General features: G+C 44.3%; 2 protein-coding genes across 3 annotated transcripts in view; one reads left to right on the top strand and one right to left on the bottom strand.

The window, feature by feature from the left end:
* LOC126996856 (uncharacterized) overlaps positions 1–2,341 on the bottom strand; it is a 28,625-nt gene extending 26,284 nt beyond the window's left edge. Inside the window, exon 1 of one of the 2 annotated variants that reach the window (XM_050857740.1) lies at positions 2,129–2,341. In XM_050857740.1, coding sequence (XP_050713697.1) covers positions 2,129–2,332 — 204 coding nt within the window. In that variant the 5' untranslated portion in view covers positions 2,333–2,341. The remainder of the gene's footprint in view (positions 1–2,128) is intronic. The other variant, XM_050857741.1, reaches the window with a different exon arrangement.
* The window catches only part of LOC126996857 (phosphatidylinositol 4,5-bisphosphate 5-phosphatase A-like), a 52,589-nt gene extending 40,626 nt beyond the window's left edge, over positions 1–11,963 (top strand). Inside the window, exons 3-12 of the mRNA XM_050857742.1 lie at positions 3,803–3,955; positions 5,921–5,981; positions 6,404–6,535; positions 6,953–7,178; positions 7,631–7,806; positions 8,277–8,501; positions 8,905–9,058; positions 9,166–9,303; positions 9,702–9,788; positions 10,443–11,963. Of these exons, the coding sequence (XP_050713699.1) occupies positions 5,968–5,981; positions 6,404–6,535; positions 6,953–7,178; positions 7,631–7,806; positions 8,277–8,501; positions 8,905–9,058; positions 9,166–9,303; positions 9,702–9,788; positions 10,443–10,565 (1,275 nt within the window). The 5' untranslated portion in view covers positions 3,803–3,955; positions 5,921–5,967 and the 3' untranslated portion in view covers positions 10,566–11,963. The remainder of the gene's footprint in view (positions 1–3,802; positions 3,956–5,920; positions 5,982–6,403; positions 6,536–6,952; positions 7,179–7,630; positions 7,807–8,276; positions 8,502–8,904; positions 9,059–9,165; positions 9,304–9,701; positions 9,789–10,442) is intronic.
* Positions 11,964–15,247: the final 3,284 nt, after the last annotated feature.

The following is a 15,247-nucleotide window of genomic DNA, read 5'->3' as shown; positions in this document are numbered from 1 at the left end:
TGAGCTATCAATCAATGAATTTGGAAAAATACAGATCGTTCGAGTATGATGGGACTATATTATTTGATACAAGTTTGTGTTTTCGTGTGCTTGTATGTTAGATTGTCGATGCAAATGACAGTTATTTTTGTACACATAAATATTCAAATATATTATTGAGAAACAAGCTTTAATGTCTATCATAACAGCTGATTTTCACGTATTCACGAACCAGAAATGCGTAGGTGCCACAGCCATCAAAATTCCCGCTTGTTGGGGGACAGATGGAATGAAACGGACTATAGTAGCTTTGTGTGCTGCGAAAAAAGAAGCTCTTGAGAAAGAGCGTCAGAACTTATATAATGTAATATTATAATGTATTGCTCCTCATCCACTCGAAGGGTTTGGCTGAAGCAAGCGCGGAACCTGATGATTGAGCCATCGGCGCGAACGTCACGCAATAATACTCCCTCTACGATGGTTGGTGCAGCACTGCGCGTCGCATTGAAATGGCAATAGCCCATCATTACGCTGCATCGTGTTGAAAACCTCGTTTTTCAACACGTCCATTCAACACTGCGCGCATCATGATGCATGGTGTGGACGGGCCTTAATGCAGTAATGGGCTATACGTTTAAGAGATTGACTTAGGAATACAGTAATATGTATTTAGACTCAGATACGGGTGAAGGAAGATATATGAAGATGATGATAGTGATGATGAGCATTGCAGTTATATATATTTAGAAGACTGACTTAGATAGGAGTTAAGAAAGAAATGAGGAGGAGGAGGAGTACAGTAATACGTATTTAGCCTTAGATACGGGTGAAGGAAGATAAAGGATGATGATGATAGTGATGATTATAAGTACTGCAGTTTTATTATATACTTTGAAGATTGACTTAGATAGAAGTTAAAAAGGAAAGGAGGGGGAGAAAGAGGAGGGAAGGTAGGAGGAAAGGAGGGATGATACTGTTGATTATATGTATTGCAGTTTTAATTATACACTTAGAAAATTGACTTAGATAGGGGTAAAGAAAGAAATGAGGAGGAGGAAGAGCAGGAGAGAGGGAGGGAGAGGGAGGGAAGGAGGGAGAGAGAGGGAGAGAGGGGTAAGCTATATATGTGTGTGCGTGTGCGTGTGTGTGTGTGTGTGTGTGTCAGTCGTTTTGAGTCCAGGATATGACTAATCTCCTTTGAACTTCTTATCAAAACATGGAGAGTATGTTAATTTAAGGATCTACCATAGAGAGAGAGAGAGAGAGAGAGAGAGAGAGAGAGAGAGAGAGAGAGAGGGGTCATATTAGTAACGATTATGCTTTGTGTGTAGCCTAATATATCTTTTTCTTCTTCTTTGTTCATGCTCACATCCGTCTGACTAATTATTATCATTATTATTGTTATTGTTGTTATTTTTGTTTATTATTACGATTATCAGAGAATTGGGCCACGTATGTATTTGCTTGCGTTATTTATTCATTTATTGGCTTAATTATGTATTTATTAAGAAACTGATAGATATTTTTTGGAGTTGTGAATCGCCTTGTAATAGTATCGAGTGAGTCACAACTATTAGCACAACAAAAACAATAACAATAGTGAAATTACTACTACTACTACTACTACTACTACTTCTACGATGGTGTGTGTGTGTGGTGTGTGTGTGTGTGTGTGTGTGTGGGTGTAGAGCTGACTCACTTCCCCGCTCTCTCCCCTCTCTCTCCCCTCTCTTCCTTTTCTTTCCCTTTCCTTTCCTTTCCTTCCCCTTCCCTTCCCTTCCCTTACTATGTTCCTCCTTCCCCCTCCTTCAAGACCTTTCCAGAATATGTGAATGGGATGATTATGATGACGAGGAGGAGGAAGAGGAGGAGGAGGCGGTGGTGGTGGGTGGAAGGAAGGAAGATGACGAGGAGGAGCAGGAAGAGGAGGAGGAGGAGTAGGGTGACATAACACACACACACACACACACACATACACACACACACACACACATGAAAACCAAATTCACACACACACACACACACACACACACACACACACACACACAAACTCCCCAACCTAAACCTTCCTCCTCCTCCTCCTTCTCTTCCTCTTCCTCCTCCTCCTCCTCTTCCTCTTCCTCCTCTTCCTTATCTTACCGTAACTTACAGGTCTTGCAGAGGGTCGTCTCTTCGCCTGGACATCGCTCCTTCTCCCCCTCGCCAGCCAGTACTGTTCGTGAAAATCAATGTTAACTCGCCCTATCCCTCGCCCTTCCCTCCCTCTCTCCCTTCTGTCACGCCTGCGCCCTCGTTTCTCACCACCTGCCTCTGGAAATTGATGGGAGAGGATATGAATCACCTTTATATGCATTAATTTTATAGGTTGTGGGTTGTATCATAGTTAGAAGGTCGTGTATTGATGTTGAACTTCTTAGATACGGTTCCCTTATGCTTGCGCTCTCTTGTCTTACTGCCTGGCTCTGGAAGTTGATGTGATCGAGTGGACTTGATTTTCCAATATATGCACTAGTTTTAGCTGTTGTAGGTTGTCTTAGCTAGAAGATTGTACTGATAGTGATAACTTTTGTATTGGTTTAAACACGACTCCCTTACCCTCCCTTATCTTTATCCTTCCTCATCCTTCCTTAGCCTTATTCGTCTGTCTGATGGAGGAGTTCAAGACAGAAGGCATGAGTTGCGTGTATAGTACACATTTTATACTTTCTATTGTTGGAAAAATATACAGGGCCGTACTCAGAGGGGGTTCAAGGGGTCGGACGACCCCCCCCCCCCCATCTGCTAGAATGTCCACTTTCTGAGAGTCAAAACGAAAAACTGGGACAAAAGTCCCAGTTTTTCACTTTGACAGCAGGAAAGTGCACCTGGCAACAAGGTAAATAGAAAGCTTTACCTTGCCCGGCAATATCAATTTTTCAACATCCCGAACCCCGCAGCTGATTTGGCTCGCCTCGCTCGCTATGGACTCGCCGCTTTTCAAGTGGCGACAATTTGTCCACTTATGTGGCCTCCCCCCCTACACTTTTACAGTTCTGCTGGGTGCGCCCCTGATCTAGGCTACAGAAAGATGTGCTTCACGTCCTCTCCGTCCTGCAATGCATTAGTTTGTCGCTCTGGCGTGCATCCGGGTTTTAGTCGGGTGTCAAGGCGACCACTTTTCCATGCCTCCTGAACGAGCAGAGTGCTTGTTTCATTGGCCTCAGCGCGTGTGAGGGAGTGTCGGCTAGTTAGACTGGTCTGGCACCTGCCGCGGCCTGCAGCTCAAAGGGCGGCACGTGCCGCGTGACGAGCGCTGGCTGCTGCACGGCTAGGTACAGAGTGTTGAACTTTAGGTTACTGGAGAGGTGGACACCAATATACTTGCGTGTGGACACATTGTTAATGTGTGAGGCGGTGTCGTGTTTCTCCGCGTCCTCTATTTCTGGCCGTCTGTTTTGTTTACGCTATGAACACGAACGGATCCGTGTACTACACTGCTGGTCAGGTGTAGTACATGGCTGTCCCTCCACTGTTTTATTCTTTCATAGGAAAACATCAATGAACCCAGTACAGAGCTGTTTTGTAATACCTGAGGTGAAGGACCAATAATTAAACTAGCCTTCATGCAGTGATTCATCAGTAAATTTACGGCAAATACCATCTTGCTATTTTCTAGAAACAAAATTGTCTTACGCGACCAGCTGCATGCGTACACGGTTCCGTGTTCATAGCAGTTCGCCTTTTGGTTTGTAAACAAAACGGACTGCCAGAAATAGAAGGACGCGGAGAAACACGACAGCGGGAAAGATTGATTGATTGATTGACTGATAGTTTATTGTTGCAGGTATACAACAAAGGAGAAGGGAGGAACCTGCCATCCCAACCCCCAGGGCAGGCAGTACATGATGGGCCACTTCGACAGGACAACACCGAGTCATAAAGCTCCCAAAACAAGCTGTATTCTCCTCAATGATCCGTTATTTCCACTCAATATCAGGTACTAATAAAGAGATTTCCTGATGTGTGGTTTCCTAAAATTTCCTCCTTTTTATATCAACGCCAAACAAGGAATTTTCGTCGTATTTTGTGTTTGGTTGGGGAGCTCACAAACTTCCTGTATTGGACTGTAAAACTTGCGGTATTACAAGACACTTTCGCTTCTCACATTATATATTTCTAAAGGTCAAAGAGGGGGTCAATCGGGTTCTAATGAGTGTTTCTACAAGTTCATGGTAAAGAGGAAGGGTCACACTGGGTCGATCATAGAACTACTCCAGCTGGAAATGCCCCAAACTCCTACGAAAGCCTTGTCAAATATGTGAACTTGGGCAATGAAATGTTTAGTAATACGGCCCTACAAGTACTGACACACGTATAAGTAGAGAACACGGGAAAAGTCTGACAAGTGTGTGTGTGTGTGTGTGAGTGTGTGTTTGTGTGAGTGTGTCCGTGGTTAGGCTCGTGGTCGCTGTGCTTAGTGTTTACAATCTTGTGATAAGCAAAGTCATTTCGTTAAAGAGGAATAAGGAAATAGAGGAGCGTGAAGAGGTGCAAGAGAGGATCAGGAGGAGGAGGAAGAGAGGAGGACCCACAGAGCGATAGAGGTCAAAAGGAGAGAAGAGGGAGAAGTGTGTGTTTTGCCGTGTCGTGCCTCGCCCGCCCTTGCCCTAATCTCTCCTACCTTTACCCCAGCCTTTTTACTCTTACCCCAAGCCTCTCTGCCCTCACCCTAGCCTCCCTACCTTTACCCAAGCCTCGTGCCCTCACCCAAGCCTCGTGCCCTCACCTTTATTGCATTTTGTCAGTGGGACACGGGTATGGTTGGGATAGATGGGGAATATTCACGGAAGTGTAGCCAAGGTACTAATTTCGAGATGCTGACTGCTTATTTCTGGACAAAATATGATACTGTAGTATTTTTTCCGGAAATCACAAAATGATTGACTTTTCAATGCCTTTTGTGGACCCTCCGCCGCAGCCGCAAAATAGCTCGCTGAGAGGATCAACTTGAACACCCGTGAGGAATTGAGGGTTTTGGGTGGGGGAGTGTATTTAAACTACTACAACTGAACTTTACATAACCTCCTAACCAGGGGGGGGGGGGGCGCTCTTGCAATACTGGCTGGACTGCCGCCGTGGCCGCTGCCAGACGAGACTACGCTTTCGTGAATATTATCTGGATAGATATAGTTGAGTTAGGTCAGGTTAACCTGGTAGCTGCGGGGATCATGTTTCTTAAAGGCTCCTCAAAGCGAGAGAAATGAGAAAAAATCATCACTCACACAAACCATTTTACAATATATAAATGCATTTGTGATCAGTTTATGTAACCTATTTTTTTGGTTTATATCATGGCAAAAATTTGGCCCGTCGCTGCTACACAGTAAAGCCACAAATTTGGCCTGTCGCTGCTACCGAGTTAAGTTGGGTGAGGTGGGGCGGAGTTTGGTTAGGTTTGTTGAATTTGGTTAATATTAATGAGAGGGTAGCCACCTCTTGTGAAGTTAATACTTACTACATGGATTCTTTTTTGGTCCCTGAATGCAGTGCAGTAACAAATGACATTAGGAAAATAGAATTAGGATCGAGGGGGGCGAAGCCTTCCCTGTTATGGGGGTCGTTGAGCATGAAGCCCCCGTTAGGTAGGTTACGTTAGGTTAAGTTAGTTAGATTAGATTTAACTAGGTTAGGTTTGGTGAGATTTTTTTTTACATTAAAGGACACGGCTCAAGGGCAACAAAAAGAGTACAAAAAAAAAAAAAAAAGCCAACGAAATGAAGTTTGTTGAGATTTGTAGTTTGTTTATGTTGAATGCATGTAATAGTTATGGATAGATTTGATGTATGTAGCTAGTTAAATTAGGTTAGGTGAGACCGAGTTTGGTTAGATGGCTAAGTTTAATTGTTTATGATGAAAATATGTTGCAGGTATTGAGAGATTTATTTACGTACCTCCCCACCAGACTGAGCAGACCCACACACTCATGCCCTGAGGAGGAGCACAAGAGACATGGAGACAATAAAGTAAGTGCCAAAAGGAGCCTTCAAAGCCTTGCACCACACCAATCACTATATAAAAGCACCAATGAAAGGTTAACTCTGTGGGCCGTATTTTCAAGCATTTCGGTTCCCAAGTTCACATATTTGCCAAGGCTTCCGTTAGAGTTTGGGGCATTTCCAGGAGAAGTTTTATGACCCTGGTGGTAGTTTGACCCTTCTTCTGTACCTTGAACCTAAAAAACACTCATTAGAACCTTATTGATCCCCTCTTTGACCTTTAGAAATAGGTGATGTGAGAAGTGAAAGTGTCTTATAATACTGACCTTTCTCTCTACACTAAATAAGAGGTCATTTCTGGGTGGAGAGGTGTAAAAAAAAGCAAAACAAAAGAGGAGCCCTGAAACTCTTCTACATAGGTACCTACTTTCTCCCCTCGTGTGGCCCAGGGTTGCGTGCTACACCTGGAACGTTGAGACGACATGGCCCGACCAGGACCTCCATGCCCTCCTGGGGGTGAGCAAGGGGCCGGTCATCAAGCGAGGACTGGACGCCACCCTGCCGGACATCTACATCATTGGGTGTGTACATTTTTTTGCTGGTCCTTGTTCTTCCATTCCTGGTTGACTTATATTCCTGAACCCATATTAAACATTTTTGGGCCTTATGCACCCACATTTGCTAAGGCTTTCGTAGAGACTGTGGGTACTTCCATGGGTAGTTTAATGAGCCTAGTGATAATTTGACGAGGCTTCTGCACCGTGAATATAAAAAAAACTCTAATGAGAACTTGTCTAATCTCCTTTGTGATCATGGATGCACTGTTTAAGGGTATACTGCAACAGAACACACCATTGCAGAACACTAACAAGTCCTTCTTCCTCATTTAGACTGCAGAAGGTGAAGTCAGCCCCAGAATGTAATCATGGATACTGTTTGATGGTATACTATAACAACACACACCTCAGAACACTAACAAGTCCTCCTTCTTTCTTTAGGCTGCAGGAGGTGAAGTCACAGCCCCAGAACGTGATCATGGACGCGCTGTTTGAGGAGCCCTGGACCAATGCACTGAGGGAGGTGGTCGGGCCTCACAACTATGTCCGAGTGGCCGGCGAGCGACTGCAGGGCCTGGTGACCAATATCTTCGTCAAGCGCCACCACCTGCCGCACCTGAGGGACATTCATACCTGTGTTGTGCGGACGGGCTTTGGTGGACTCTGGGTAGGTAGTTTTCTTGTTTGTTTTATTTTTTATACTTTTTTTTTACCGAGTTATGTGTTTGTTTTTGAATGGTTTGTTGTTTTTGTAGGTGTTTCTTGGATGTTTCTTTTGTTTTCTGGTTTATTTGGATATATATTTGCACTTTTTTTCTTTATGTCCTCGTCTTCCTCCTCATTCTTATTTATATTCTTTACTTTTAATTCCACCCTTAACTTCGTCTGACACTTCCTTCGCTTTCTCTTCCTCTCTCTCTCTCTTCCTCCTCCACGTCTTCCTTTTTCCTCCACCCTAACTTTCCTCTGACACTCCTTCCTCTTCCCCTTCCTCCTTTTCCTTTCATCCTTGATTTCCTCTTGCACCTCCTCCTTCTCCTCTTTCTCTGTCTCCTCTTCCTTTCCCATACCTAAAGTACCCACATAATCAGCTGTCCCCCCCTCCTTCCCCCCACACAGGGTAACAAGGGGGCCACCAGCATCAGGTTTTCTCTCTATGGGTGTTCGGTGTGCATCGTCAACTGTCACTTGGCCCCACACGATGCGGGTTACAAGGAGCGCATCGACAACTTCAATGCGATCATCGACGGCATCCAGTTCCCTGTCACTGAGACCTCGAACATCCTCTACCATGAGTGAGTGTTAATTTGGTGTTTCTGAGGCATGTCCCTTGTGGGTGTATGCTTTTTTTTATAGCGAGGGAGGCAGTTCAAGGGGAAAAAACGAAAATGGTAACAAAAAGGCCCGCTAAACACTGCTACGACAAAGGAAAACAAAACGAAAGGCCAGAAGAGGGGTCATTTTCATATGTATGTTTGGGATCCCACTAAGCTATATATAAACACCCAGCAAACACAAGTCTACCAGGTGAGCGAGAGTCCGTGTTCTGTGTTAGTAGTGGTCTAAGTCTCTATGGCATCAAGACATCTCTGGAACTAAGGTCATACACTATTCTCCATGTCCTGGTGATCTGACTGTATCAAACACCTTATTCCTCCTCACAGCCTTGTCTTCTTCAACACTATATCTTAAACACCATAAGTCTTCTCACTGCGGTCTTCTTTTCTTCCTCTCCTCACGCCTATGTCTTCCCCTTTCTTCACAGCTATGTCTTCTGGTTAGGGGATGTCAACTTCCGGTTTGAGGGACACATGACTATCGAGGCCATCGCCAAGCACATCACCGAGGGCAACCTGTCGGCACTGGCGGAGGCGGACGAGCTGAGGCAGGCGCAGAAGAGGGGCGATGCGTTCTCCATGTTCACGGAGGGCAAACTCACCTTCCCCCCGACCTATAAGTACCTCGAGGACACGCAGGAGTATGATCTGATGTGAGTCGTGGTTTGTGTTCTGTCGCTTATTCGGTACAATAGTGGAAGGGTGAGACAGGATAAAGTATGTAGATACCTGGTTAAACTCTCCTTCCTTTCTAACCTATAAGCACCTCGAAGACGCGCAGGAGCATGATCTGATGTGAGTCGTGGTTTGTGTTCTGTCGCTTATTCTGTATAGTAGTGGAAGGGTAAGAGTGGATAAAGTATAGATGCCTGGTTAAACTCTCCTTCCTCTGACCTATAAGTACCTCGAAGACACACAGGAGTATGATCTGATGTGAGTCGTGGTTTGTGTTGTCGCTTATTCGGTATAGTAGTGGAAGGGTAAGAGTGGATAAGTATAGATGCTTGGTTAAACTCACCTTGTGACGTGACGACAATCTTTCACACACCCACACAGGCGGCGGCCAGCGTGGACGGACCGCATCCTCCACCAGGTTCATGTGGATGCCTATGAGAATGTGAAGCTGGGTGTGGAGCAGAGCAGCTACGAGGCGGTGCAGGAGTACATGCAGTCCGACCACCGGCCAGTCAGGGCACACTACAAGATAAAGGTGGAGATCGCTAAGTGAGATCTAGGCTAAGTTGTTGCTCATTGGTTTCCTTTATTTTACATTGTATTACTCACTTCATCATGTTTTAATGTTTCGTCCCGATGCAGATGTTCGCCAACCATGAGGATCGCTGTGTCCACTTCCATGAACCGGGAACGTGGTTGCTGGGCGAGGGCGGACCAGTCAAGTTCACCCTCGATTCGGACGTAATCACCTCACCCTCTGACTACGTGGCGCTCTATAAGGTACTTGTGGTGTTTGTTTCGGCTATTTTTTTCCCACTTTTCATTGCTTTGTTTAATCTCTTGTCTGTTGTTGATTTCCTCTTCCTCCTCTCCTCATTTTCCTTGTCCTAATCTTCCTTCTCATTGCTCTTTTTGTTCCCTACTTTCACTTCTACTCTTAATTTCCTCTGACACTTCCTCCTCCTCCTCCTCTTTATCTTCCTATTGCTCTCTCTTAGGTACTCGCCAGGTGATCTGTATACACTCTTCATTGCTCAGTTTTTTGTTCCTAATAATAACAACAATGCCCACTCACATTTGTATTGCCTAATCATGTCACCCCAGCCAGTATAGGTAGGTTCAGTTTTTGTAGTCTTTCTGTATGTAAGTTGAGTGTGCTGTGTCTCTCCTTTCCACAGGTTGACTTCACCTCCATGCACCAATACATCACCTACATGTACCTCCCCCAGCCCTCTCCCGGTGGCCAGCAAACACAAGTCTACCAGGTGAGCGAGAGTCTGTGTTCTCTGTTAGTTGTGGTCTCAGTCTCTATGGCATCAAGACACTTCTGGAACTAAATTAAATCATCCACTATTCATAGATGACTTTTTTTCTATCTTCTGAAACTTGAATTCATCTGCTGTACATCCCTTTGTTTCTCCTCTACAAGATGGTATTATTAATTTTATATCTGCTTGACTTGTTCCACTCATTCGCGACACTATTCATAGACGACTTTTTTCCTATCTTCCAAAACTTCAATTTATCTTACTAGTCATTCCTTCCCTTTTCCCTCACGCTACACATTCCTTTCCTTCTCCTAACATAACCTAACCTACATTCCTTCTCTTTTATTCCTAACCCAACCTACATTCCTTCTCTTTTATTCCTAACCTAACCTACTACAATCCTTCTCCTTTCCTCCTAACCTAACCTAACGTATTATATGCCTTCTCTTTTCCCTTATCCTAACCTAACCTAACCTACTATATTCCTCTTCTTTTCCCTCTAACCTAACCTAACCTAACCTACATCTCTTCTCATTTCCCCCTAACCTAACCTACATCCCTTCTCATTTCCCCTTAACCTAACCTAACCTTTACCACAGTCCTTCCATTCCCCTACATTATACAATCCTTCTCATCTTCTCCCTTCCACAGTTTACCTTCAATGACGAGTTACTGCAGCAGCCTGGCATGTATCGTCTCCTCTACTACTCCGGCAAGTACAGCAGCTACCTGGGCATGAGTGACCCCTTCCCTGTCCTCCCAGCGCAGTCGTAGGGCGTGTGGGTGAGTCGAGTCTTGCAGCATCTTCCTTCGTATTGAGTGTCTTCTTTTATGGTATTTATAGAGGTTGGCGTCAAGTGAGCGATCCCATGTTTAGATTCCTCATTGAGCGTTGAGGAGTTATGGTTCTTATACTTTCGGCTCAGGTGGTTTCGGTGAGTCTGTATCGATCGTTTCTGTTTCCGGCGTTCATTTTGGGATGTGCTCGCTTGTCTGTGGTATTTATGAGGTTTGGTCTTTATGCCCGGTTCCAGCATCCCTGTCAGAAACGATGTCTGGTCTGTGGGAATGCTGATTTTGTGTTCATTTAGGGGCTATGGTCTGTCTTGTTCTTGTGACACAGACTTGTATTACCAACATTAAGCCCTTGACTGCAGATTTCCTACAAGAAGACCTCACCAAGCTACAAGTATGGAACAAAAAGTGGCTGCTACAATTCAGTGATAAAAAATGTAAAGTCCTGCACCTTGGGAGGGGATATCCAGCATACCAATACCACATGGGAAACGCTCCACTATCCACCACAGAGGCAGAGAAAGACCTGGGAGTGTAGGCGAAATCCGTGCCAATCGCAGCGGACGGATTAACAGAGTGCGTCACAATCAGAGCTGGAAGAGAGGGAGCAGAGTGTTATTAGATGAGCCGTGTTACTGACAGAGGTGCTGGAACTGGCTTGGATTCACTTACAATTAGATTCAGATTCCTTTGGCCTATCTGGTGTTAAGTTATTTTGATTCCTTTTATCAGAGGTTGTTGTTACTTAATTCGATTCCTTTAAACATACAACCACATCTATTTAAATACACACACACACACACATATAGATTCAAGCCCTTTACAATAATACTCCTACACAAGGGTTCTAATTCTGTATACTGCCGCAACTATCCAAACACACACACACACACACACTCAATATACACAACCCCACAAAATAAGGAGCAAAACAGTGAAGAAACCATAATACACACACACACACTCAAACACATATAGATTCAGATCCTCTATACAACAACAACTCAAACCCATAGGCTCACACACAAGGGTTTAGATTCTGTATGAGGACCAAAGCGGCAATAGCAGAATAAGGAGGATGTATTCTTGTCTATATATTGAGTTATTCTGAATTGATTTACTTATTTATGTTTATGCAATTGTGGCGCTCCCTGCTGAAGCGAGGCGAGCGACAGGCACAAGAAATTGACTCCCTCTGTTGTTTGTGCACTCTTCCTAGATGGATGAAAATAAGTCGACCATAATGCCACAACTTCTTTGAATGTTAGTAGTTCTCTTACACTACACATTCCTTTCCTTTTCCTAACCTAACCTAACCTAACCTACATTTCTCCTCTTGTCCCCCTTACTTAACCTAACCTAACCTAACCTAACCTATCCTACAATCCTTCTCCTTTCCCCATAACCTAACCTAACCTAACCTACATGTCTCCTCTTGTCCCCCTAACTTAACCTAACCTAACCTAACCTAACCTACAATCCATCTCCTTTCCCCATAACCTAACCTAACCTACATTTCTCCTCTTGTCCCCCTAACTTAACCTAACCTAACCTAACCTACAATCCATCTCCTTTCCCCATAACCTAACCTAACCTAACCTAACCTACATTTCTCCTCTCATCCACCTAACCTATCCTACAATCCTTCTCCTTTCCCCCTAACTTAACCTACTAAAATCCTTCTCTTGTCCCCCCTTATCTCACTTCAGTAGGGAGTGCCACAATTGTACTCTTAATTATAATGTGTATTTATTGTTCAGCACCAACACTGCACAATGGTACAAGTGATGTTTATTGTTGACTATTGGACATGCGGTGAGCCCTCCACTTGACAAACCTAACTTAACCTAACCTAACATACTACATTCTCTATTCCCTGTAACCTAACCTACTGCAATCCTTCTTTTCCCCCTCATTATACAATCCTTCTCCTCTTCTCCCTTCCACATTTTACCTTCAATGATGAGTTACTGCAGCAGCCCAGCATTGACATTGATAAATTTACGGCAAAAGTCACCACCCAGCTGTTAAATTATTATTATCATTATTATTTTTACTTCTCCTCCGTGGTGCAGTGGTTAGCATGCCTAGCTATGAATCTGTGGGCCCAGGTTCGAATCCCGGCCCAGGCAGTCAGTATGCAGTTCACCCAGCTATTCATCCTCTCTTTTGGGCTGGGGGATAAATGGGTACCTGGGTAAACCTGGGGAAGGTAAACTGTGGTAACCCGGATGTCACACTGGCCCTGCGTCCCGGGGTAATGGGTTCCTTCTACCACAAGCTTAAGGGTCAGTATGATGGAGATGAGCACCCTTAGCTTATTCTTATTCTTATTATTGTTATTATTATTATTATTATTATTATTATTATTATTATTATTATTATTATTATTATTATTATAGTTCCCACCATTCAAGACTCGGTTGTTTGAGTTTCTAACCAATTGAATTCAGATTAATGGAGTTTCACTATTACGAACTTTTGGATATAGCGACTTGACATTCCCTCAAATTTCCTACCTGGTTTGCTAAGTGGAGGGTTTGCTGCAATGGTCAGTGACACGCCTGCCTGCCGGCCGGGCCTAGCTCCGCCTTGCTGCCCCAGGGAACTCAGGGTACACTGCTGTTCTGGCGCGACAATCTCCTCTGGACCTTGTGTGATGCTGACGCGAGGTTCACAGGCCATGCAAAGAGGCTGTGGGCAGACCCTTGAGCTGAGAAATGTTGTTATGCACCGAGTCACTGTGTTGTTATCTGCACCTCCTGTTTGTGCGTTAGGTTTGTGTTACTACGGGACGTCCCTGGGTTAGGAATACCCTTAGGTACATTGCACACATGAATCACCTACCCAAAAAACCCTTTATAGATGATTTTGACATGTTAGAGGGGGGTATCTGGACACCTCTCCTCCTGAAATTGACCCCTCTTTTGGCCACTCCTCTAACAGCAGCGAGTAGTGTTTTTTTTTATTATTGTTTAATTTTTTTGTGCCCTTGAGATGTCTCCTTTGTTGTTAAATAAAAAAAAAAAGACCAGTACAAAGATTACTGAGGCCAAGGAAAACTGTATGACCCTGGGTTATGAGGTTATGAATGTCCTAAGCTATACTGTACACGGGAATGGACTGCCGAAAAGACTTATGTATGATTTTGAGACGTCGGTTCATGTCACTAAGCCAGCAGAATGTGAACTGAGACCAGGGAGAACTGTGTGAGCCTAGATTATGAGGTTATGAATGCCCTGAGCTATACTGTACACTGAATGGACTGCCGAAAAGACTTATGTATGATTTAGAGATGTCGGTTCATGTCACTAAGCCAGCAGATTGTGAACTGAGACCAAGGAGAACTGTGTGGGCCTATAGACATTTTTGTGCTTTCTTTTAAATTGGGTAAATGTGCACGCCCCGATCTTAAGTGTTAATCTGATGCTAAGGTATGAATGAAGGCGTGTATTTTAATGGACACTGGCCCCAAAATATTGTTAAAGTACCCTCACACCTTTCTAGTAGGCCTGGTATGGGTGTATATTTCATTGACATGAGTTTAATAAGCATTTTGACCTGCATCCCCCTGTAAGAAAGTAATGTAAGACTTTCCTAACCTGGGGACTCCCTGTATACCCGCATCACAATACTGAACCGTGACATATATACTGTAGCTAGTTTATCTGTGCTAGTTTTGGCCGGGCAGCGTGTCAAGTACGTAGCATTAAGTGGGTGTGGGAGGCGAGTTTCTCCCTGTGAGTGTGGACCAATGAGCTCTGAGAGGGTGTGTGTGTGTAGTGGCGATGCCTGACACTCGGCGAAGGTGTGTATTTCGTGGACACTGGACCGAAAATATTATTAAAGTGCCCTCACATCTTTCTTGTAGGCCTGGGAAGCAAAATTATAATGCCTGTGACTTCTGTAAGAGTGAAATGTTTCTTATCTTCACTCATTGCTAGTGTAGAGAGAGGCTGGATAAGTGTGGGTCATAACTATCGCTCAGTTAACTATAGTGATTCAAGGGGTGATAGGTTATGACCTTCATGCATTGCCAGTGTAGAGAGACATTGATTTCGTGTAGTATAAATTTTGCCCTCTTAACTAGTGATTCAAGGGTGTGAGGGTGAGGATATGATAGCTTTCTGGCCTGTGACTCCTGTAAGGGTGATAGGTTTTGAGCTTCACGTATTGCTAGTGTAGAGAGACATTGATTTCGTGTGATATAAATTTTGCCCTCTTAACTAGTGATTCAAGGGTGTGAGGGTGAGGATACGATAGCTTTCTGGTCTGTCAATTCTTCAAGGGTGGAACAATTTACATCCTCACCCAGGGCTAGCGTAGAGAGACTTCCATCTTCCTTATATTGAGTTACGAGTAGGGAGCGTAACGTCATAGCCATCTCGTTATCCTTGCCACTCGAATTTGCTTGTTCACTATTGCTGAGTGCCTGTAGTGAAGCCTTGAGTCAGTATGTGGGGCACCAACTCATCAATCATCTCAGAGACAACTTCTAGGCCAGTTTATTTTCACATTTCTCCCTCTGCGTATGTGTGTGTGTGTGTGGGTGGGTGGGTGGTTGAGTGTGTCACTAACCTTACTTGACCTAACCTTCCTTTCCCTTCCTCCCCTTCCCATCCCTTCCGTTCCTCCCATCCATGTGTTAGTATGTTATGTGG

This window comes from Eriocheir sinensis, chromosome 11 (genome assembly GCF_024679095.1).
Source record: "Eriocheir sinensis breed Jianghai 21 chromosome 11, ASM2467909v1, whole genome shotgun sequence".
Lineage (NCBI taxonomy): Eukaryota > Metazoa > Arthropoda > Malacostraca > Decapoda > Varunidae > Eriocheir > Eriocheir sinensis.
This window is presented reverse-complemented; position numbering and strand designations above follow the sequence as displayed.